The 22209-nt window shown below is 46.0% G+C and overlaps 1 protein-coding gene across 1 annotated transcript in view; it reads left to right on the top strand.

The window, feature by feature from the left end:
* Positions 1 to 2306: 2306 nt before the first annotated feature.
* The window catches only part of AMN (amnion associated transmembrane protein), a 175196-nt gene continuing 155293 nt past the window's right edge, over positions 2307 to 22209 (top strand). The window contains exons 1-2 of the mRNA XM_085626328.1: positions 2307 to 2462; positions 8490 to 8608. Of these exons, the coding sequence (XP_085482454.1) occupies positions 2396 to 2462; positions 8490 to 8608 (186 nt within the window). The 5' untranslated portion in view covers positions 2307 to 2395. The remainder of the gene's footprint in view (positions 2463 to 8489; positions 8609 to 22209) is intronic.

Raw genomic sequence — 22209 nt, 5'->3', positions numbered from 1 at the left:
ACAAGCATACAATTTCAAAGTGATTTACCGTCCTGGGGCTCACAACCCCGCAGACTATCTGTCCCGTCACCTGGAGTCAGCCCGGCCATCCGCCTCATCAGAAGACATCTGCAGCACGGAAGCGTTTGTCAGCATGGTGTCGCAAGGGGCGTGTCCCAAGGCCATGACGCTGGAGGAAATAGGTCAAGCCACTCAGGAGGACCCCACACTCTCTCGCGTTCGCAGGGCACTGGACAGTAATGGGTGGGCCCATTTCATGGATGGAGCCCGTGCTCTACGACAAGAAGTCAGCCATGCTCGCCAACAATTGTGGCACGTCCGGAGTGAACTCAGCGTGGGGGAAGAAGGAGTCATTCTGAGGGGACGCCTCATAGTTGTCCCAGAAAGCTTACAGAGAAGAATCCTTGCACTGGCACACGTGGGTCACCAGGGGATGGCTAAGACTAAAGCCAGGCTGCGCGACAAGGTCTGGTTCCCGGCGATGGACTCTAAAGTAGAGGAGATGGTCCGACAATGCCACGCCTGCACCATCACTGGAGGGGACCCTGCACCAGCCCCGGTAATCACTGAAGAAGCGAGTGAGACGCAGTGGACGCATCTTAGTATGGACTTTAGGAGTTTTCCTGATGGTTGGCACATGCTGGTTGTGGTCGATTCGTTCTCGAAATTCCCCATCGTTGAAGTGATAGCGTCAACTGCCTTTCCCCATGTCAAGAGGGTTCTAGACCGAGTGTTCGCCGATGATGGGGCTGCCCGAAGAGGTCAAGTCGGAGAACGTGCCCCCCTTCCAGGGACGGGAATTCCAGGAATACCTTGCAAATCTAGCGGTCCGGCACCGGAAGATCACCCCACTATGGCCCCAAGCAAACGGGGAGGTGGAACGACTGATGAGAACACTCAATCGAGCGCTGCGTATCGCCGTGGAGAACGGAGAGGATCCGGAAGCAGCTCTTGATCAGTTCCTCGGGGCGTATCGCCAAACTCCACACAGCACCACCAAGTGTGCTCCGGCTCACATCATGTTCAAGAGAGCCCCAAGGGACAGCATCCTGTCAGATCCAGGGTGGGTACCTGCGGAGAGAGACGGAGCGGCCGTCCAAGCGAGAAGAGAAGCAACCAATCGGAAGGCCAGTGAGTCCCGAAGGGCCCAAGAACCACAGCTACGAGTCAGAGATCGGTTGGTAATAAAGGATCAACACCCTGGATGGAAGTTCCGAACCCCCTATGAGCCTGAGGTGTGGACTGTGGTAGAGGTTCAAGGGACCATGATCACGGCTAAAAGGGGACAACAGGCTATCACAAGGAATGTATCCAGTTTCAAGAAGGTCTCGGAAGGGTGTACAGATTGGGAGGAGACCAGGCCTCAAGGTTCACCTCTGGATCTTGGTCCCCCTGCATCTCCCAGTGAGAGGATCTCCTCCCCGGTCTCCAGCCAGCAAATCAATCAGGATGGCGATGACCATGGAAGGCCAACCCGTCCGGACCCTGTCGCTGAGACATCAAGGAGTGTCCCGCTGGGCAGTTCCCCGGAACCTTGCGCCCGGAGTCAGAGGTATGGACTCCGTCCCAAGTCAGAGGTTGAAAGACTTTGTATATACTTCCCCATGATGGGGCGAACTCGATAGCTCTGAACTAAAAGAAAGGAGGGATGTAGAGAGCCACCCTGGCTCTTTTAAACAATGTTGCGACTTCACACGCATTCACACACCCCTCGGGGCGGGCTCGTCCCGAGGGGATAAATAAAAGTGGGCGGAGGCCGCACGGGGTCTTCCGGACCAGAGCGATCAACTGGTATCCCTGTGTCCTTTATTGGGCCAATATCAATAACTGCGACACAGGCCCCGCCGCCCTACACCTGCAGCCTTGCTATTCAGTGGGACACCCAGCACTTCTGGAGCCCCTTTACCCGTTAAGAGGACAAAAAACATCCCCCTTTGGGCAAAGACCTATGAATATCAGTGTAATATGGATGGCCCAGCCTGCAGGGGTGGGGGTATCACTTTGAGTTACACCGCTGGCTAAAGGTAGACACGTACAAGGGTAATTTTCTTGACTCGGCACCCTTCCTCAGTTTGACTTTTTTTTTTCTATGTCCAGTCCTAGCAACCTGCCTTTAAACCCTATCACACTCTTTTAAAATGGTTTGCTTCCTGTTCAAGCAGTCGAAATTCCATTTGCCTGGAAAGTCACCGAGAGGGAAACCATTCACTTTTCGTCTGTATGTCTTTAATTCTAAGAGAAAATCACTTTTTGTGTCTCCTGTAAATGAATCGTGTTGGACGTGCTTAATGTTTTATCTAGCCTCCTTGGTGACCTTTGAACCAACTGATCACGTGGTGCAGGCTCTCGGAAGAAAGTCCACAGTGTCGGTCCAGGCCAGGAGGCGACGCCGGGGATGCTGAGCTCTGTGCGGCCGCTGAGAATGGAGCCGGCGCGGCTTCTCCTCCTGCTCCAGCTCTTGAGTAAGTAGCCAGGCTCGAGTATTTATGTGATGAGAAGAGTAAAATGTTCTGGCAGCCCAAATCCCGCGAGCACCGCCGCGAAGCACCACTGAATTCTCGTTTCATTTCAGCGTCGGAGATGAAAAGCTGCTGAAATCTTTATTTTAATTGTCAATCTTACAGGCCTCGAGCGGAGGCTAAACGCAGCCTTCCGAAACATTTCATATCACTCCAGTATTGCACCGAGCTACCTAGAGAGCAAGAGGGATTTTCGTTACGAGGATTAAAAAAAAGTTACAAATAGTTCTATTTTACAGCATAATTTTCGAAAATATGTAATCAGAAAGCCTGAGGCTGATCTGAAAAGAAATCATTAAAATAACCTAAGAATTCGGAACCTGGTACAGTATTTTGGACCTTCGCGACTCCACAGCAGCTCATCATATATTTGCTATACAAAAACTGTATGGTTCTCCCTCAGGCCGGATGTGCTGCTGAGTGCTTAATGTATAAAAGAATAAGTAAGTGCCCGAGCCCACGGCAGGCGCTATCTGTCAGGGGCGTTGAAAACAAATGCACCATAGTCTTGTTTGCAACTCGCACCTCTTTTATCCACTTCCAGAAACTCCATGCCCCGTATCTCAGTCTTTCGCCTTCTTTTTCATCCCTGCTTTCTTTCTCTGCCAATGTTTTGTAACATTCTTTTTATTGAATTTTTACATAACATCAAATTCCAGGTGCATACAGTGTCATCTTGCCCACAATGTCATTGGTTACTGGTTGCCAGAAAATAAATCCATGTTCAAGCTGCTTTGTATCACCTACAAATCAATACTTGGAATGGGACCACTCTTTATCAGGAATAAAATCACCAAACCCGATTAACAGAGTAACCTCTGTTCAAGAGTAGTACCTCGCCTCAAAACCCCAACATACAAGAAAAAAAACCATGGGTGGCACATCCTTCTCTGCTCAAGTAGCCAAACTGTGGAACTCTTTACCCCCAAATATAAGATCCACAGATAACCACCTTATCTTCCGAAAACTACTCAAGAATTGGATCTCCCCACATTACCACCATATGCAAACAAAAAAATATACCATATACCTCTGTATATAAGCATTTATTGCACTATAGATATGTACCTATATATGTGTGTTGCTTTGTATAAACGTGTATAATAATTATATTTTTTAAAATATAGATATTCATTAGTTCTGCTTAACAAATGTACATATTATTGATAGTTACATTATTCTATGTTTTTAACATGTTTATTAGTGACTGCATAAATAAGTAAATCTTTTATCATAACTATCTACAATTGCTTCACTATTGAATTACACTAACAAAAAGAAATTAAAGTACAACAAAACTTGAAAGCTGCAGTTTAATAAATGCATCTTTAATCTACATATACTACCTTCCTTATGCATATATATATCTACCTGCCATGTACTTGCTGGCCATTCTGCTGGGTCTCCCGTCAATTTTCTAATTTGTTCTTGTTTCTCGTTCATTTGCTGTTTATCAGCCAGCGCACATTCAAGTAAGTCACATATCCATAGTTCAATCTTGGGGTCTTAAGAATTTGACAAATGGGTTGCTCTGTGTCATTTAGCAAGGCTAGTACCCAGTGATTCCATTTTGTTTTTCATTTTACTGTGGGAAAATACCCAAAAGGACTGTTTAATACTTTTAACAGATAGCAAGTCTATAGCTGAGCATAAATAGTTAATCCTTTTAAAAAAATAAAATAAAAAGCTATTTTGTGGCATCTCCACACCATATATAGGAAATATCGTCCCCTTGCTCCACATCTGCCACTGGCAGATATTATACCTGAGTAAATCGTCGCCAAATTGCTAGGTGTAATGTGGGACTTGTGTAAGTAATGAAGCTGCCAACTTGAAGCGTGCATTAGCTGATATATATTCGACCTGCTCCCACGCTTTGTTCCACTCATACAACTTTAGAGGTATAGAGCACTCCTGTGACCACTTCTCTCCCACTGAGTTTGTGTCTCTTCCCCTATCCTACACTAAAGCTAAAGATAGTATAGTATAGGTTAGCGATCAGCCACCTAGGATATTTGCCATAACCCTTGTGTTGGGGGTAGAGGGGGGGGGGGTCAATCAATCAGAGACATTTATAGAGCGCACTACCTACCCGTAGGGTCTCGAGGCGCTTGGGGGGGGGGGGGGGTGCCGCTACTGCTCGAACAGCCAGGTCTTGAGCTTCTTCCTGAAGGAGAGGTGGTCTTGGGTCAGGCGCAGGTCGGCCGGGAGGGAGTTCCAGGTCTTGGCGGCCAGGTAGGAGAAGGACCTTCCTCCTGTAGTGGCTCTGCGGATGCGTGGGACGGCGGCGAGGGCGTGGCTGGCGGATCGGAGGTGGCGTTTGGGGGCGTAGAAGTTGATTCGTTTGTTGAGGTAGCTCGGGCCTTGGTCGTGGAGAGCTTTGTGTGCGTGGGTAAGGAGGCGGAAGGTGATTCTCTTGTTGACCGGGAGCCAGTGCAGGTCTCTTAGGTGTCCGGAGATGTGGCTGTGTCGTGGGATGTCGAGGATGAGTCTGGCTGAGGCGTTCTGGATGCGCTGGAGTCTCTTCTGGATCTTGGCGGTGGTTCCGGCGTAGAGTACGTTGCCGTAGTCCAGTCGGCTGGTGACGAGGGCCTGGGTGACGGTCTTCCTGGTCTCTGTGGGGATCCACCAGAAGATCTTCCGAAGCATGCGCAGGATGTTGAAGCACGACGAGGAGACGGCGTTGACTTGCCTGGTCATGGAGAGGGAGGAGTCCAAGATGAAACCCAGGTTGCGTGCGTGGTCCGTCGGTTTGGGTGCGGTGCCCAGGGCGGGGGGCCACTAGGAGTCGTCCCAGGCGGAGGGCGAGGAGCCCAGGATGAGGACCTCCGTCTTATCTGTGTTCAGCTTCAGGCGGCTCGTCGTCATCCACTCGGCTACCTCTCTCATCCCTTCGTGCAGGTTGGCTCTGGCGGCGGCGGGGTCGTTGGTCAGGGAGAGGATAAGCTGGGTGTCGTCGGCGTAGGAGATTATGTTGAGGTTGTGTTGGCGTGCGATGGCCGCGAGGGGGCTCATGTAGACGTTGAAGAGAGTCGGGCTCAGTGAGAATCCTTGAGGGACGCCGCAGATGACTTTGGTGGCCTCTGACTTGTACGGTGGTAGGCGGACTCTTTGTGTTCTTCCGTCGAGAAAGGAGACGATCCATTCCAGCGCCTTCTCCTGGATTCCGACGTTGCTGAGGCGCTGCACTAGGGTGCGGTGGCAGACCGTGTCGAAAGCCGCGGAGAGGTCTAGGAGGATGAGGGCCGTTGTTTCCCCGTTGTCCATCAGGGTTCGGATGTCGTCAGTGGCGGCGATGAGGGCGGTCTCGGTGCTGTGGTTGGCACGGAATCCGGACTGCGATGGGTCGAGGGATCCATTCGTCTCGAGGAAGGTGGCCAGCTGTTTGTTGACGGTCTTCTCGATGACTTTGGCTGGAAACGGGAGTAGAGAGATGGGGCGGTAATTCTTGAGTTCGGTGGGGTCTGCTTGAGGTTTCTTCAGTAGAGCGCTGAGTTCGGCGTGCTTCCAGCTCTCGGGGGTCTCAGGGGAGATGGTCCAAATCTCCCTAGTGATACATGCCAGACTAGTGTGATGTAGGATCTGTCCAGGGCCAATTCCATACATTTCCTTATCCTCTTCAACATTTGCCATTAGGATATAAAAGATATAAATTCCCACTGTTTGACAACTGCCCCCTCTCCATTTAACCATGGGCATGCCTCTATCAATATCTCCTAGGGACAAAGAGGGATATTAGGGGACTAAGGGGTTGTAGTGGTTACTACTTTTTCCATAGCTTACGTGCTTGTTTGACCAAACAAGGCCAATTGTTAGGTACAGTTGTCTACATTAGCAAACGGAAGTGTCACATGTTGCAGGTGCATTGCCGTATAGTAATGTAAAAGGTCAGCGATACCCAAACCACATCTCAACAATCCTTTGCCACTGTTTTTCCTTCTTTCTCTTCCTGCTTCTTCCCCCCTTTTGTTTTTCTCTCTCTCCTACTCTAGTTCAAAGTCTGATGAGGAAAATAAGTGCTGGTACCCAAAAAGTGCCGGTGAGCCCCACCCTCAACCACCAGCTCAAGTTAAGCACTGGGTGACTGGAGGAATAGCTAGAGGAATTTCTCAGCCCATCTGTGCTTAAAAACAGCCCCTAACCTCCATCTTTTCTTCTACTGGTCTGGACAGTCCAGTTCTGTGGTGGGGTTTCAATAATTCATTTGACCAGCAGATGATCATTCTCTTGTTTTATGACATCAGCTGGTGTATTGGGTTCTGTGTTTTCAGTTGGTGTATTGTGTTTACCATAGACTGAAAAACAGGAAACTGATGTTATGTTTAATAATATTCCATGATAATTACCCTTGACACTTTGATAATCTCTAAATATTGTGAATTTATTCTTTTGGTATGATAGCCGGACCACTTAATGCTATGTACCACTTAATCCAATCAACATGGATTTATTTAGATATATATCTTTATGACATGTAACTTATTTCTATTTGATAATGGGCTCTATTAGGAGGCAGCAGCTATAAACCTTTTCGATGTGTGCATCCGAGCATTTGGCTCCAGTCTAAAATCATAGCACTGTACTTTTGAGTTTGATCATTGTGCTTAAAGTCCTTGGTGTATTAAAGTTGCAAGCGGTATACTCATTTTACTTGTTACTTCCAGGTTAGGCTTGAAGCCTGTAAGTTCACATAAAACCGGTCACCTGTTCATGTCAGAACGCAGTGCACATTCTCATTGTAGGCCAAGCCTTAGTCTTCTCACCAACTCTGAAAGGCCCACACCGGCACAAAAAATGGCAACAATAATAAATAAGAGTTGCCAAATGCAATACCTCTTGGCTTTAAAAAGGCAGTGTTATTGGCTTTACCAAAGCATCACCAATGCTTGTTGACACTTGCATATGCGCGCACAAGTCTTGGCTTGTGTGCACGCATTGCTGAAAATCTTGGAAAAGGGGAAGAAAACAAGGAAATGTATGAACTTCCATAGACTGCTCAATAACAACAACAACAAATCCCTCAAGGCATGCTATGGAAGGATACAACTCATTCTGTGAGAGTGAAATGTTCTTGGGTAGGACAAACACAAGAATAGAGAGGTAAGCCATGAAATCAGTAGCAGACGACTGAGACAAGCAACAAACCCATCCAGTCATGAGCAAGGTGCTGACCCAAAGCCTGTTCTTAGTATGTGTTATGGTTATGCACTGGAATCAGTAGGCCTCCCTAAAGCCACAACTGTTTGTAGCTGAGACCTAAAAATGAACAATTAAACAACATAAATTGGTCTCAGTCCCCAAGAGCCCCTTGCAGAGCAAAACTTCAATGCTCATGGGGTCTTCACTGGAATAAAGATGATGCAACACCAAAGTGTGTTTTTTTGCAGGCTCAGATCCTTATTCGGACTTTCGCTAGCCCCCTCCTGTGTTTTCGCTGTTGGGCACTCTCCGGTGCCTTGCTATCTCTATGCCTACGCTGCCACCCTGCTGAGTCTGCACCACAGGTGCCTTTTGCTGTAGCATTAGTCCCAGGTGCTTTCAATATTTTGCACCTGACTTAACAACTAGAGCGAACCCTAGAGAATAATAACGCCCACAGAGGTTTGCTGCCATTGTGTGAGACTTCCTACCTCATGGTATTAATGCTGTGCTCGCTGTTCACAGCGGTGAAAGGCTGGTGGTAGCAGTCAGCATAGAACATGAGTGCAAAACACCCTCTCATTCCAAACAGATGCAGTTGGAGAACGAGCAAAAACACGGTTTGCATTACAGCCAGTTTTCCAGCTGGCCTCATTGATCTAATATGTTCTTACGCTTTCAAACTAAGCCAGATGGACATTTGTCGCTATTTTGTGTATCATGTTTGTGTTGGATGTAGGCATGGGCATCTGCTTGCTATTTATAGCCAGGAGCTTTATCTGTTTGTATTGAGTAAACTATATTTTCTTTTATTTGCTATCCTTTTTCTAGATGTGTCAAACGCTATATACAAGCAATGGATTCCTAACACAAATTTTGAAAATGTGTTAAATTGGCATGGGAATCGAATCCCATGTGCACAGGATGCAGTACACTTCGAGAGAAACAAGGTATGTGCAAATGTTTTTCTATTGGGAGAGGCTGTTGTAGATGGGGGACGAGGGAGAGAAAAAAAAAAAAAGAACTTACCTGCAGCTGCCGCCCTTCAGCGTCTTGTCGCATTCTTCTGTTCCTCTCCTCTCCACTGCAGGCAGGCACAGGCTCCCAGACTGCACAGCGGCCAATCCGGAAGCAGCTCTCATGAATCTTCTGGATTGGCCTGAGCGCCGATTATTTGCGCTCCAGTACAGACTGGGAGACTGTGCATGCTCTCTCCAACCCAGCAATGTAGTTCGGATTGGAGAGAGCTTCACTGCACATGCGGCTTTGGCCGGCCAAACCAACATGCGCCGTGAAGACAGTGCGCCCACCACTCCCCCTCCAGCCTGTCACCACACCGGCCCCACCCCCAAGACTCGGCAAAATTAAAATAAAACAATAATAAAAAGGGTTTTAAACCCGTTTTATTTTTGCTTTCGGTGGGGCAACACACCTCCGCCATAGCAGAGCTCCTGTTTTCTGTATTATCAGTATTATAATTTACACCTTAAGGACATCACAGAACCCTTCAGTGACCTTCAATAGTATTACCTAGATACTTTTCGCTGACTCAATATTGCACGTAATCCTAAATTACAGGGCCCACAATTTTCCTTCATTCCACTGGTACCACCATACTCTCTCCTCTGCTATTTACTTTTCACTTTTTCCACTTCTGTGAACTATTTTATTCAAGGTTTAGGGCTGGAATGACAACACAGCTGTTTACAGACCTTTTCTTAGCAATTCTTTAAATTATATGTAGATTTGGACTTAACTGCAGAGAGAACAGAGAGGAGAAATACTCTCTCACTGCATGCTGTTGGCTGTTTGGTGTTCTGTTGACCTATGAAGTGCTTGTTTTGCAATCCACGAGGGACTATTTTACGTCTCAGAAGTACAATGAATCAGCATTCTTTCAATTGTCAAGTTCATAGGTTCACTGTGAACTCAATTATATCAAAGCAGTTGTTTTGTTCTTGAATTTTGTTCACTTCTTTAATGTTTTAGTCAGGAATCAAAGTGCAAGCCAGAGCTATTGGCTTTACCTTTTACATGTCCACACAACATTTTCCACTTGATTGTTTTCTTAGTTGGGTGAACACGCTTGTATTTGCTCCACATGGACAGCAGCTTTTTCTGTTTGCCAGTGCCGCAGCCCGGACCTAGACTGTTAACTGTATTGTGAATGGATCAACAAGACACTTACGTATTACTTCAAAAGATTTTATTTGGAAAAATTCTATGACAGCTAATCTATTAATTGAGCCATAAAAGAATCCAGAAAATAATGTAATGCCATCATCAATAAAAAAAAGTTAGTCATGGTCTTGTAAACAATTTAATAAAAATAAAACATACTACACATGGTCCAGGGTGCCCATTCCCATTTTTAGATTTAGATATTACCGTAAGTTTAAATTACAAGTCTGATTTACAGACACATTTATTTTTGCACAATTAAAATGTTTTGAATTCATTACACTCAAATACTATTTAAGCCAAAGAACTCACATGAATGTGCACAAAATATAAGAAAGCCGAGATAGATCTAAAACGTTTCAACTAATCGGGTAGATCCTTTTTTACCTAATCATTCAGGCACTCATGAGCAATTGGGCTCTTGAATATTGCGGTGTCATATTGCCTATTCTGCTAATAAAGTGAAGATCAGCTTCAACATTAAATATGTTTTTTAACACTGTTTTCAACCAGTGAATATGCAAATAATCGTAAAAAGGGCAAAAGTAAGAAGTGGGTTACTGTTTTCAAAAATATTTTGCCACAGGGACAATGACAGTTGAGAACAGTGGATTCTAGCTACCTTCTCCAATCTACATTTCCCCACTCCCTTCGTCCCACCCCTGCGACTACGATCGCTCTATCTTCTTCTTCTTCTTCTTCTTCTTCTTCTTCTTCTTCTTCTTCTTCTTCTTCTTCTTCTTCTTCTTCTTCTTCTTCTTCTTCTTCTTCTTCTTCTTCTTCTTCTTCTTCTTCTTCTTCTTCTTCTTCTTCTTCTTCTTCTTCTTCTTCTTCTTCTTCTTCTTCTTCTTCTTCTTCTTCTTCTTCTTCTTCTTCTTCTTCTTCTTCTTCTTCTTCTTCTTCTTCTTCTTCTTCTTCTTCTTCTTCTTCTTCTTCTTCTTCTTCTTCTTCTTCTTCTTCTTCTTCTTCTTCTTCTTCTTCTTCTTCTTCTTCTTCTTCTTCTTCTTCTTCTTCTTCTTCTCCTTCTCCTTCTCCTTCTTCTCCTTCTCCTTCTCCTTCTCCTTCTCCTTCTCCTTCTCCTTCTCCTTCTCCTTCTCCTTCTCCTTCTCCTTCTCCTTCTCCTTCTCCTTCTCCTTCTCCTTCTCCTTCCCTCCCATACATTCCTTAAGATCGCTCTCCCGGGAGTCACAGGTCTACCCTATATCTTCCCCTTCTCTTGATCCCCCCTTACCTCGTCTGCTTTACCTACCGTTTCCCCTCCCCACCCTGCATCTCCCAATACTCCAATCCCATCTCCCGCCCCCTAATGCCCCTATTCCTACCCATTTCCCCCCTACTTAATCCACCTTTCTTACAACCTTTCCCTCGTACCTTCAATTCTGTTCTTACACCTCCCATCTCTCTACAAGCTACACTCCCCCCTCCTATGCCTCACATCCCTGCCTCCCCTCTTTGTAATTCCACCCTCTTCCCTCCCTCTGACCTTACAGTCCTTCCTCCTATGCTTCACAACCCTGTTTCCCCTCTTGGTAATTCCACCCTCTTCCCTGTTTCCCCTCTTGGTAATTCCACCCTCTTCCCTCCCTCTGACCTCACAGTCCCTCACTCCTCCCACAGCTACCATTTAGCCCAACCCCCCCCCTCTGCCTGGTGCCTGTCCCCCTACATTCACCTTTCATAGCCCATGGTACCTGGCCTGCACCCTCTCTCTTCTCCCCATTCCTCTGGCCTTCCATTGACCTCCCTCCCTCCCCTCCCTGTACAGCCCCTTCTCCTCTCATCTTACCGTATCCCTGGCCTTCTCTTAACCCCCCTCCTCTCCCCCTCTCGCCCTCCACCTCTCGCCCTCCACCTCTCGCCCTCCACCTCTCGCCCTCCCTTTCTACTTCTCAATTTTCTCCTCCTCAATTTCCTCCTCCTACTTATGATCTCTATTCTTCACCTCTGCTCAACACCAGTAGAAATATCACTGTAACTCCATCCACTCCTTTCTACCACCATATTTCCCCACCTTCGACCGTTACACCCCAACACTCTCCCCAGTCCCCCTCATGCCTCTGTCCTCCTTCGCCTACTTCACTCCCTCCCCCACCTTCGACCCTTACACCCCAACACTCTCCCCAGTCCCCCTCATCCCCCTGTCCTCCTTTGCCTACTTCACTCCCTCCCCCACCCTTGACCCTCGCATGCAACACTCTCCCCGGTCCCCCATATCCCCCTGTCCTCCTTCGCCTACTCCACTCCCTCCCTTAACCATTGAGCCACCCAACACTCTGTGCTCAGCCCACCTATCCCTGGAAACTAAACTTGATTCTCTCATCTCTTCCATTTCCCAGCTTGAAGCGTCCATTTCACTCTTAAGTGCTAAGATATCCCCCCTCCCCTAATAACCTCCTGAGGAGTTCCCTGCTCCCGCTCCCCAATAAAGCCAACCACAGTCTGTCCTCCACAGACATCACAAACTTACTGGCAAGCTACAAGACTACCAACGTCAATCCCCCTCCACTCTCCTCTCCTAACAATTCTACTCAATTCACCATTCAGACCATCTCTTCTGTCAGAACTTACCAGCCTCCCTCCCAAGGGGCACCCTCATTCTAGAATCTAATCCCTATCCCCCTTATCAGCCCAAACACTCCCATCACCAAAACAGTTGCGTCAGAGCTACATTGTATGCTCCACAACTGCAGATCTGCAGCCAAACACAAACTGGAAATCTCTGACACTATCATCCTCCACAATCTCGACATGCTCTTTCTCACTGAGACCTGGTTTAATGACTCCTCTCACACCTTGTTTGATCTTCTGATACCTACCGACTACTCTATCCTCAGAATAGACAAGATCGGGGGAGGTGTTGCGATTATCTTCAGAAACTCCATTCAAATTAAAGCCTTTCCCACCATCTTCTTCCGCACATTCGAATGCCTATCCCTAGAACTTCAAGTTCATCACGGCACACCCTTCAGATTCCATGCCATCTACCACCCGCCCGGTAACTGCTCTTCCTTCATGGAGGAACTCACCGACTTCATTAGTGACCAATATTCACAAAGCGACAGGCAGATCTTCCTAGGTGACTTCAACCTCCACTGGGGCTCCGTGGAAGACTCGGCTGCCAACAAGCTTGCAACCTTTCTCTCAGCTAACGATCTTGTTCAACACTGCTCGGAAATTACACATGCCAAGGGCTCAATTCTGGACCTTGTTTTTTCTAAACCAGACCAGTTTACCATTGCTCTCCCTATCCATGTTGACTGGTCAGACCATTTCCTCATTCCCTTCCGTTTTCACCTCTCGCACATTATAACTCTCGGCCAACCTAAAAGGGCTTCTACCTTGTTCCGCAACACTAAAAACATTGATCTTGAGACTCTGTGTGCTTCTGCTATGCGTTCACTTCCTAGTCTAGACCCTAACGCGGCTGTCAACGATCTCACTCCCCATTGCCTCTCAATCCTTGCAGTCGAAATCGACAATGTCGCTCCACACCAAAGCAAAAGGAAAAGACCCACCCCCTCAGCACCTTGGTTCAATAAAGCTCTCTATGACGAAAGGAAAAACCTTAGAATCTTGGAGAAACATTGGAGACAATCTCCATCCACCTTCAATCTCTCTCTTTTACGTTCAGCAAGATCCAAATACCACAAGCACATCTTCCATGAAAAAGCATCACATTTCAGATCCCTCCTCAACTCAGCTAAAAACAGACCCAAAAAACTTTTCGACCTCATCAAAACCCAAACTGTTCTCCCCAAATCATCAAACCTGAGGATGCTGCAAAGAAAGCAACCAAATTCGCTATATTCTTTGATGAAAAGGTCAAATCACTGGTGGATCAGGTCACCCACCCCACCCCCATTGAGGAGCGAAAATCCTTAGTCACTTGGTAGAACTTTGTCGCCATCTCGGAAGATGACCTCCTCAAATGCATCCTAGAAACCAAACCCTCCAACCATTCTTCTGACCCCATACTTAGTGTCATCGCCATTGATTTCTATACCAATACTCTCTCTTATTGGACCAGGCTAGTTAATCTCTTCCTCAGTCAAGGGTCCCTCCCAGCTGTCCTCAAAATAGGACAGGTTACCCCTCTTCTAAAAAAAACCTCAGCAGATGAGAACAACCTCAATAACTTCCGCCCCATCACCAATCTCCCTTTTCTTTCAAAGATCACAGAAAAATGTGTTGCAAAACAACTTTCTCAACACATTATGAACAATAATCTCCTTGACGTGTTCCAGTCTGGCTTTATTCAAAATTGCAGCACCGAAACAGCCCTGCTGCGAGTGATCGATGATGCGCTGCATATACTCGATTCGGGGGAATCGTGCCTTCTGATTCTTCTTGACCTATCTGCAGCCTTTGACACTGTTAATCACAACACCCTCCTTAACACTCTTCAACAGAGAATGGGCGTGGAAGGCACAGTGCTTAAATGGTTTGCCTCATTCCTCTCGGACAGATCCCAAATGATCAAGATTGCTAACAGTCTCCACTGGTGATTGGTCAAGGCGTCCCTCAAGGCTCCATCCTTGCACCCACTCTGTTTAATCTCTATCTGGAACCTTTAGGGAACCTCCTAAGCAAATCTGGAATCCTCTACCATCTCTATGCAGATGACACCCAAATCTACCTCAAGGTCTCTTCCTCTCAAGATCTCTCACTACTCAACTCTACTCTCAACTCTATTCACAACTGGATGTTAGTTCACCAACTCATTCTTAATCCCTCTAAAACTGAATTCCTCCTCCTTTCTACCTCTCTCTCCCCGCCTCCTGTTCAATCCTGGACGAATCAGCTGAATTTACTCAACAGTAAACCCATCATTGTCGACTACGCTAAATCCCTAGGTGTCATACTTGACAAAAGACTCAACCTAATCTCACACATCAACTCCATTGCCAAGAACGCACGTTATCAGCTGTGCCTTCTGTGGGGGATTCGTCGGTTCTTACCGGAGAAAGACCTAAAAACCTTGGTCCAATCGCTAGTTCTCTCTAGACTGGATTATTGTAATTCTCTTCTGACTGGCCTTCCCAAATCTCACCTCTCCCCCCTTAAAACCGTCCTCCATTCAGAAGCTCGCTTCATTTCAGGGTCCAAACGAAGTGACCACATCACTCCTATCCTGTTTTCTCTCCGATGGCTTCCCATCGAGGCTAGAGCTATTTACAAAACGGCTTGCATCACCCACAAAGCCTTGCACACTTCCTCCCCTCGCTATCTGGCGAATAAACTTAAATTGTCCGGAGGCTTGAGACCTTCTCGGAATGCGGAAAAGTTCCTGCTTGAGCCCCCCTCCTTCAAAAGAGAAAATTTGATGGCTCAATCGTTCTCAGGTAATGCGGTGAGAATCTGGAACTCACTTCCTCCTTTGCTCCGTGCCACCACCTCCATCCGGTCCATCCGGATCTTCAAAGCGGACCTCAAATCTCTTCTATTCCAAGGACACTTTCAGAACTAATTCCTTCATTCTCAGACCCCGCCAGGAAGTTCGTTAGTCATTGTAAATTTGTTATATTTATTTATTTTTTGTACATTCCTTGCTTGCTGTGTTTGATATTGTGTTCCTCTTGCCTGCTGTGTTTGATTCTGTGTCCTGCTATTTTTGCACATTCTATTTTGTAACATTTCTCTCATGTAACGTAACTGGTTCTACTGTACAGCGCTCTGACACTTTCGGGTAAAGTCCGCGCTTTATAAAAATGCATAAATAATCATGATAGATGAGATCGATGAGGGTATTAAGGGACTAAATCCCGGTAAGGTTATCCGGACCTAACAGCTTCCATCTACAATGCCACAAGTTTCGGGAATTTATTTCCCCTCAACTACCTAAATAATACTTTAAGGTCGGCAAGAAGGTAAGCTTTCCATTAGAACTAGATATGGCTACTGTAGTGGTGATCCCCAAGCCAGTTCATCCCACGAACCAATTTGCCTCATACAGGCCTATATCCTTAATTAACAGAAATCAAAATATTTGCAAAAATGGTAGTTAATAGCCTGCAGTGAGTTCTGGCCACCCTTGTCCACTCATATAAATGTGGCTTCATGCCCAATCGAGGCACCCACCACTGTATACGAAGCATGCATGTCGCCTTAGCCCGCTTCAGCTCTTCACGAGACCTCCATACTCTCCTGTTAATAGATTTTGAGGAAGTGTTCGACTCAGTGGACTGATCCTTTCTGCACACATTGCTTGAGCATGCAGGACTGGGCCCTCGACTCCAACACTATGTTAAAATGCTATATTTTGAACCCCAGGCATGTGTACTTATGAACAGTGTGATGTCTGACCCATTTCCCATCTGGAGAGGAACTAGACAAGGTTGCCCACTGTCACAGTTCTCTTTACTTTGGCCATAGAACCCCTAGCCAGATTGGTGAGATTGGGTGCCCAAATACATGGATGGAGATGGGGGGACCCAGATGAGAAGAAAAAAGCGATTTAACAAATAATGTTCTTCTTTACCTCGCTAATCTGCACACTACAGCTCCACTGGTGTCTCCAACTGCTAAAGGTCTCGGGCCTCTGAGTAAATCTAAGTAAATTCCTGCTGATCCCTCTTGTTGGAGATGGGGAAGCTACCACATGGTAGACCTCTATACCCGTAAGGAGGTTACGCTTCCAATATTTAGGTATATACATCTCCTGTAAACCTGGGAGTATATCCAATTTAATATCGAAAATCATACCTACCTCACACCTGCCCAAATTCCTAAAATATACATGGGACCCACAGTTGAATGCCCTCGCTGTCTGCAAGTAGGTGCCGACCTGCTTCATAATCTTTGGCTCTCTCCATCCCTCTTTTCGTACTGTCAGAGAGTCTTTGAGATACTGTTCACCACTACAGGCTGTGTACTAACGAATACCCCAAAGTGCTTCTTTTGAGCACGTTTCCTCAACCAAGCTCGTGAAAGCCGCTACCAAGTTCCTCAACCTAGCTCTTCTTCTAGCAAAATGCAATATTACACTGCACTGGAAGAATCCTCTTCCTCCGAATATCAAAAATTTGACCTCGGTCTTGCTCTCTTGGTTTCAATATGAGAGCACACTGCTGCACAGGGAGGAACGTCCGGTATGAAGAAAAATTTCCTTTCCCAGACAGGGGATATTTTGGCAGAGAGTTTTATTTATTTTTAAAATCTTTTTATTACATACCAACTGGAAAGAATCATGGTGACAATATGCAGCAGGCATCGTAGTGAAAATGCATAGGCACACAGTGATAAAGTTCCATCCGATCTCTGTAACCCTGAAACCTCCAGCCACTCCCCCAACAAGTCAGTGGACAGTGAAAAAGTCCAAGCACTCCTGACCCCAAGCATTTTGATTGGTATCCGCAACAGGAGCACAAAGCTCTCCCTGATATGCATTCTGTTCCCCCCATATCTTGCTCCATTTGTTCAAACAACCCTTGCCTTCGTAGATCGCGCTCTTCACCTGTATACACAAGTCCATATTTCTTCCATTCACTTAGTTATGGTGTTGATTCCGCCCCCCACAGTTGTGCTATATTGCGTTTAGTTACCATCAACCCCAGTGTAAACCAGAAGCAGTCCATACGAGGAAGATCAGTTTTTCCTCAAACATTCAGGAGGCACCATTTCGCCGACAGTTCCATGTCAATCTCACAAACACTGTTGAGGCAATCAACCACCGCAATCCAAAAACTCTGGAGTGATGGGCAACTCCATATCATATGATAATATGTACCCTCTTGACCACATTTTTTGAGCCAGAGTGCCATATCAGTTTTACCCATTTTGACTAATGTCATAGCTGCATAGTAACATCTATGGAGGATTTTGGAAAGAATGGGAGTTATTTATTAATTTTTGGTAGGTAAGCGAGATCGCCTTTTTGGCCATGTAGGTGTCTAACAATCTATCCTCAAGCGGGGAGGATTCAGGGAGGTCACCACCCCTTGTGAGCACTTTATGCAGATTTGCAGATATTGGTAGGTCTCAGTGGGTGCCATTTGTAGCTCTGCAAATGTGAGCACCTCCCCACTCCTCCACGAGCCACCCATCGAGACAGGCCAGTGAGGTTCCACCTATCAAAGCCCCGTTGTAGGTCCAGGGTGCCCAACGCACGGTGGCCCACAAAGGGGTGGCCTGTGTGATCTTACCCCACCAGCCCATAGAAGTCTGTGTGGTGTGCCAAAGGGTAATTATGACAGCCGTAGGGCTTTCGAGGGGGGCAAGGTGTGTTCCCCTATAGATGGCTGTTATGTAACCCCCAGGTTGCATGTTCTCCTATCCATCCTATAGGATGTCTCATTCTCCGGGAGATAAACTCAGTGATTAATGACGATTCGTTGCGATACCCAATAATACTGTGGGACCTCCAATACTGAACATCCCTCCGGAAGCGTGCAAGTGGTGGCTTGAGATTGTGCACATAAAATGCGTTGGGATCCCTGGTGATGAAGATTCCCAGGTAGCAGAAACCCCCTGTGACCACCCTAGTCCCGCAGTTGTCATGTAGGCATTGTGTAGTACCGCGAATAACATAGATCAAGGACTTGTTCTAATTATTGGTGTAACCTTAATATTGAAGATAAAGTATGAATATGTGCATTACCCTGTCGAAAGTGGCGGACGGGTCCGCAATGCAGAGCAGGATATGGTCTGCATAAAGGGAGATCCTATCTTCTCAACTTGTGGTCTATTGCAGCCCTCTGATCAAGGGATCGCTTCAGATACAGACTGCGAGTGGTTCCAAGATTAAAGCGGAAATGAGAGGAGTGGACAACCCTACCTCGTCGGAGGTGAAGTAGTGCGGACGTGCTCCATTCGCCATCACCCCAGCAAGGGGGGGGGGTCTGACTACAGAAGTCAGATGCAGGAGACGAAGCTTGGGCTGAATCTCAACTAAAACCGCATATATGAAGGGCCACTCCACCATGTCGAAAGCCATCCGTGCATCAAGAGAAAACACAAGAGCTTCCTCATAGATTCTCGTTGCATGCCCAAAATCCCATGCAGCCATCGGCAGTTGAGCGCCATATTCCTTCCCGGCATAAAGCTGGATTGATTTGAATGGACCAATGATCAAATCACCCTAACCAATCGTGTAACCAAGAGTTTCACCAGAATTTTAACTTACACATTCAAGAAAGTTATTGTGCTATAGGAGGCCCATTTGTCTGGTGGTTTACTCTCCTTATGGATAACAACTGTGTTTGCTAACATTTGATCTTTGGGAAGTACAAATGCATTGCGGCACTCCAGAAACATCCGTAGGAGTGGAGGGGTGATTTTCGATGCTGTAAGTTTGCAGAGTTCTATAGGAAGGCTGTTGGGGCCCACCGTTTGTCCTGATGTCAAAACACGATAGCTTGCGTACCCTTGCTGTCCATCAGCTCCTGGTCTAGAAACTCTTTATCTGACTGCGAGAGACCCTGCATCTGGAATTCAGAAAACAACTCTCGAGATTCTTTGACTGTGGCTGTTTGTTGTTGGGAATATAGGCGAGCGTAGGAGTCAGCAAAGGCATCAGACACACCCTGTTTATCCCTAACACGGTTGCCACTATCATTTAGAATCTCCAGAACCTACCCAGATGCCGTCTCTCTTTTATCAAGCCAAGCCCGGAGCCTACCAGACCCATCACTCACCTCATGGAGGCTGTGCTGAATGGGGAGATGGCGAGCCCTGGTGGTCTCCATCGCTATATCGCTGTACTCCTTCTGCTTCAAGCATAAATTGTGATGCAAGTTTCCCTGGTTATTCGCAGGGAGTTGGGATTCCAACTCCTGGTTTTCCCTCTTGAGGTGTTCTAGCTGGGCTCTCTTTTCCATTTTAATGCCCCGCTATCAATTCTTCGCCCTGACCTCTTATGACAGTCTTGTATGCTTCTAACAACGTCTGTGCAGAGTCTATGAAACCCTTGTTGTCATTGAAGTAGTGTTCCGTAGTCTCACATAAGCCTGCCCAAATGCAAGGTATCTTGAGGTACCAGGGATTAAGCGCCACCCTTCGTGTGTTCCTACAGTCCGTCAAGCCGTAGGTTGCACACACAGGGGATTGATCGGAGATACCCCTGACAAAGTGGGGAGCCTCGCCGAAGTGGGGAAGGTCCTGATAGGAGTTTTAAAAACTACACCAAGGATGATACTCAGGTTTTTTATTCATCTGCCTCTCTCCTACGGCTAAAGACACCTGGTAAACAAAGAGCTCCATGCCAACTTTATTGCACCAATATCTTTCCTACTATCTTAGAGGGCCCGTTGGCCTGTCGTCAGTTCCACTTTCAAAACTCCTTGGAGTTAAGTAGTACCTTTTGTACCGACTCCTGTTCTAATCCCATTAATAAAGGCATATCAAGTTTTCTTTGTAATGTCAGGTCATTAGCCAAGCATGCAACCAAATTATGAGACTTAATTACCACTCAGTCACCTGACATCTGTTTTTTGACAAAAGCATGGCTGAATGCCTCTAATCTCACAGCCATCGCGTTAGCCATTCCTGATATGTATGAATTAATAAAGCTAGATAAAGGCCCGAAATCAGGAGGCGGCATTGCTATAGCCTTAAAAAATACTCTCAATGTCACATGGATTACAACCATTAACACTAACTCGATGGAACTAGATATTTTAAAAATAATGTTATTGACCACGAATAGTTGGAAATGAGCCTTGATTTATCGTCCTCCTGGAACTAAGGCAGGTTTCAGCCTACGGTTGGTGGAAGAAATAGCCACCCATGCATTAGCTAATAAAACATTTCTTCTCCTGAGTGACTTTAATTATCTTGGGGAAGATCACATTACCTCTGAAGTGGCAAAGTTTATAGCAGACTAGGAAACGCTCAGTTTGTCCTACTCATCAAGCTGGCCACTCGCTTGATTTATCATTCACTAACTCTGAGCATATTGTATGTCACCTATTCCTCTAACATGGACTGACCACTTTATGATTCCCTTCTATGTCCAATCTTTTCAACCACTCAACTTGAAGGATAATTGTAGAACGGCAAAAACATCAAGCAAACCTTGCCACTTACTTTCTCCCGAAGCTTACTGCGAATCATTTCACTTCAGTGTGCTAGTAAATAACTTCGAGGTCAATGACATTTTAGACACCTTTAACACTACTTTAACGGAGACTCTAGACTTAACTGTACCCTACAAAAAATTAAGCCCTACCAAATTACAACCGTCTGCCCTTTGGTATGCTTCTGAGCTAAAAATTGAAAAATTGATTTGTAAGAACTTAGAGAGAAGATGGCACAGAACTAAAAAGCTGCATGACAAAGTCTCCTATGAACTAGCATTATCCTGATATCACCTAAACATCAAAATCTTGCAATGAAACGTTATCAACAATCAAATTGATAAGGCAGGCAACACTCCTAAAGTGCTTTTTAAAATTATCCAAGACTTTACTAGCCCTCGGGTTTCTAGCCAACTCTCCATAGCGTTCCAGGAACTCTGCGATTCCCTTGCCGATTATTTTCAGGAGAAAATCTTTCATATCTATTTAAAATGTAACATTCCATTCTCTATTATTACTGGTGACTCTACCAGTAAAGTCAATCTGATAGCAGACTGGACTTCCATCTTATATAGGTTTGAATCCTTTACTTTAGAGGATATTCGGAGATCCCTGGAGGCAGCAAAATCGGGTTCTCCTCTGGACATTTGGCCTCCTAAAGTGATGTCAGCTCTATCCAATTGTCTTGCCCCGGCAATCTTAGAGATATTTAATCTTACGGTGGAAACAGGCACCATCCCTTCTGAATGTAAAGCTGCTTGCGTTCTACCGATCTGGAAAAAAAAAAGCATCGAGACCACAACATTTTAGCTAACTATCACCCTGTATCTTTGTTACCCCTTTTGGGTAAACTGATTGAAGGCTTAATTAATAAACAATGTACAGCCTACCTAAAATTAAATCAAATCCTGGACCCATCACAATCCAGATTTTGATCTGCGACTCATACTTGATGCAGGGAGTCCAGTCATATTTGTGGTATTAGATCTCTCTGCAGCCTTCAACAGGGTTCCCATATCAGGATGCTGGAGAGGCTGCAAGAGATTGGGATACAAGGCACTGCCCTCAAATGGCACATATCTTTGATACAATGTAGAGAATACCTACTAGACCACTTTTCTTTTCACCACCACAGGGTTTTTGGCTTTGTTCTCCTACACTGTTAGTTATTGCGATGACAGCTGGGTATGAGGGAAGAGGAGGGAAAGTTTGTTATGAACCAGATTTTTTCCCAAAACATTTAAAAATTGTATTCTGACTCCTTATACCTGGGTATGATCCTGTACTGCTTTTCTGTGTTGGTATGATGGACCTTACTGCTATATATTTAACTATTTCTGTACTGTGCAACCTCCTTT

This window comes from Triturus cristatus, chromosome 9 (assembly GCF_964204655.1).
Source record: "Triturus cristatus chromosome 9, aTriCri1.1, whole genome shotgun sequence".
NCBI classification, from domain to species: domain Eukaryota; kingdom Metazoa; phylum Chordata; class Amphibia; order Caudata; family Salamandridae; genus Triturus; species Triturus cristatus.
The sequence above is the reverse complement of the archived record's forward strand: the minus strand, read 5'-3'. Positions and strand labels throughout refer to the sequence as shown.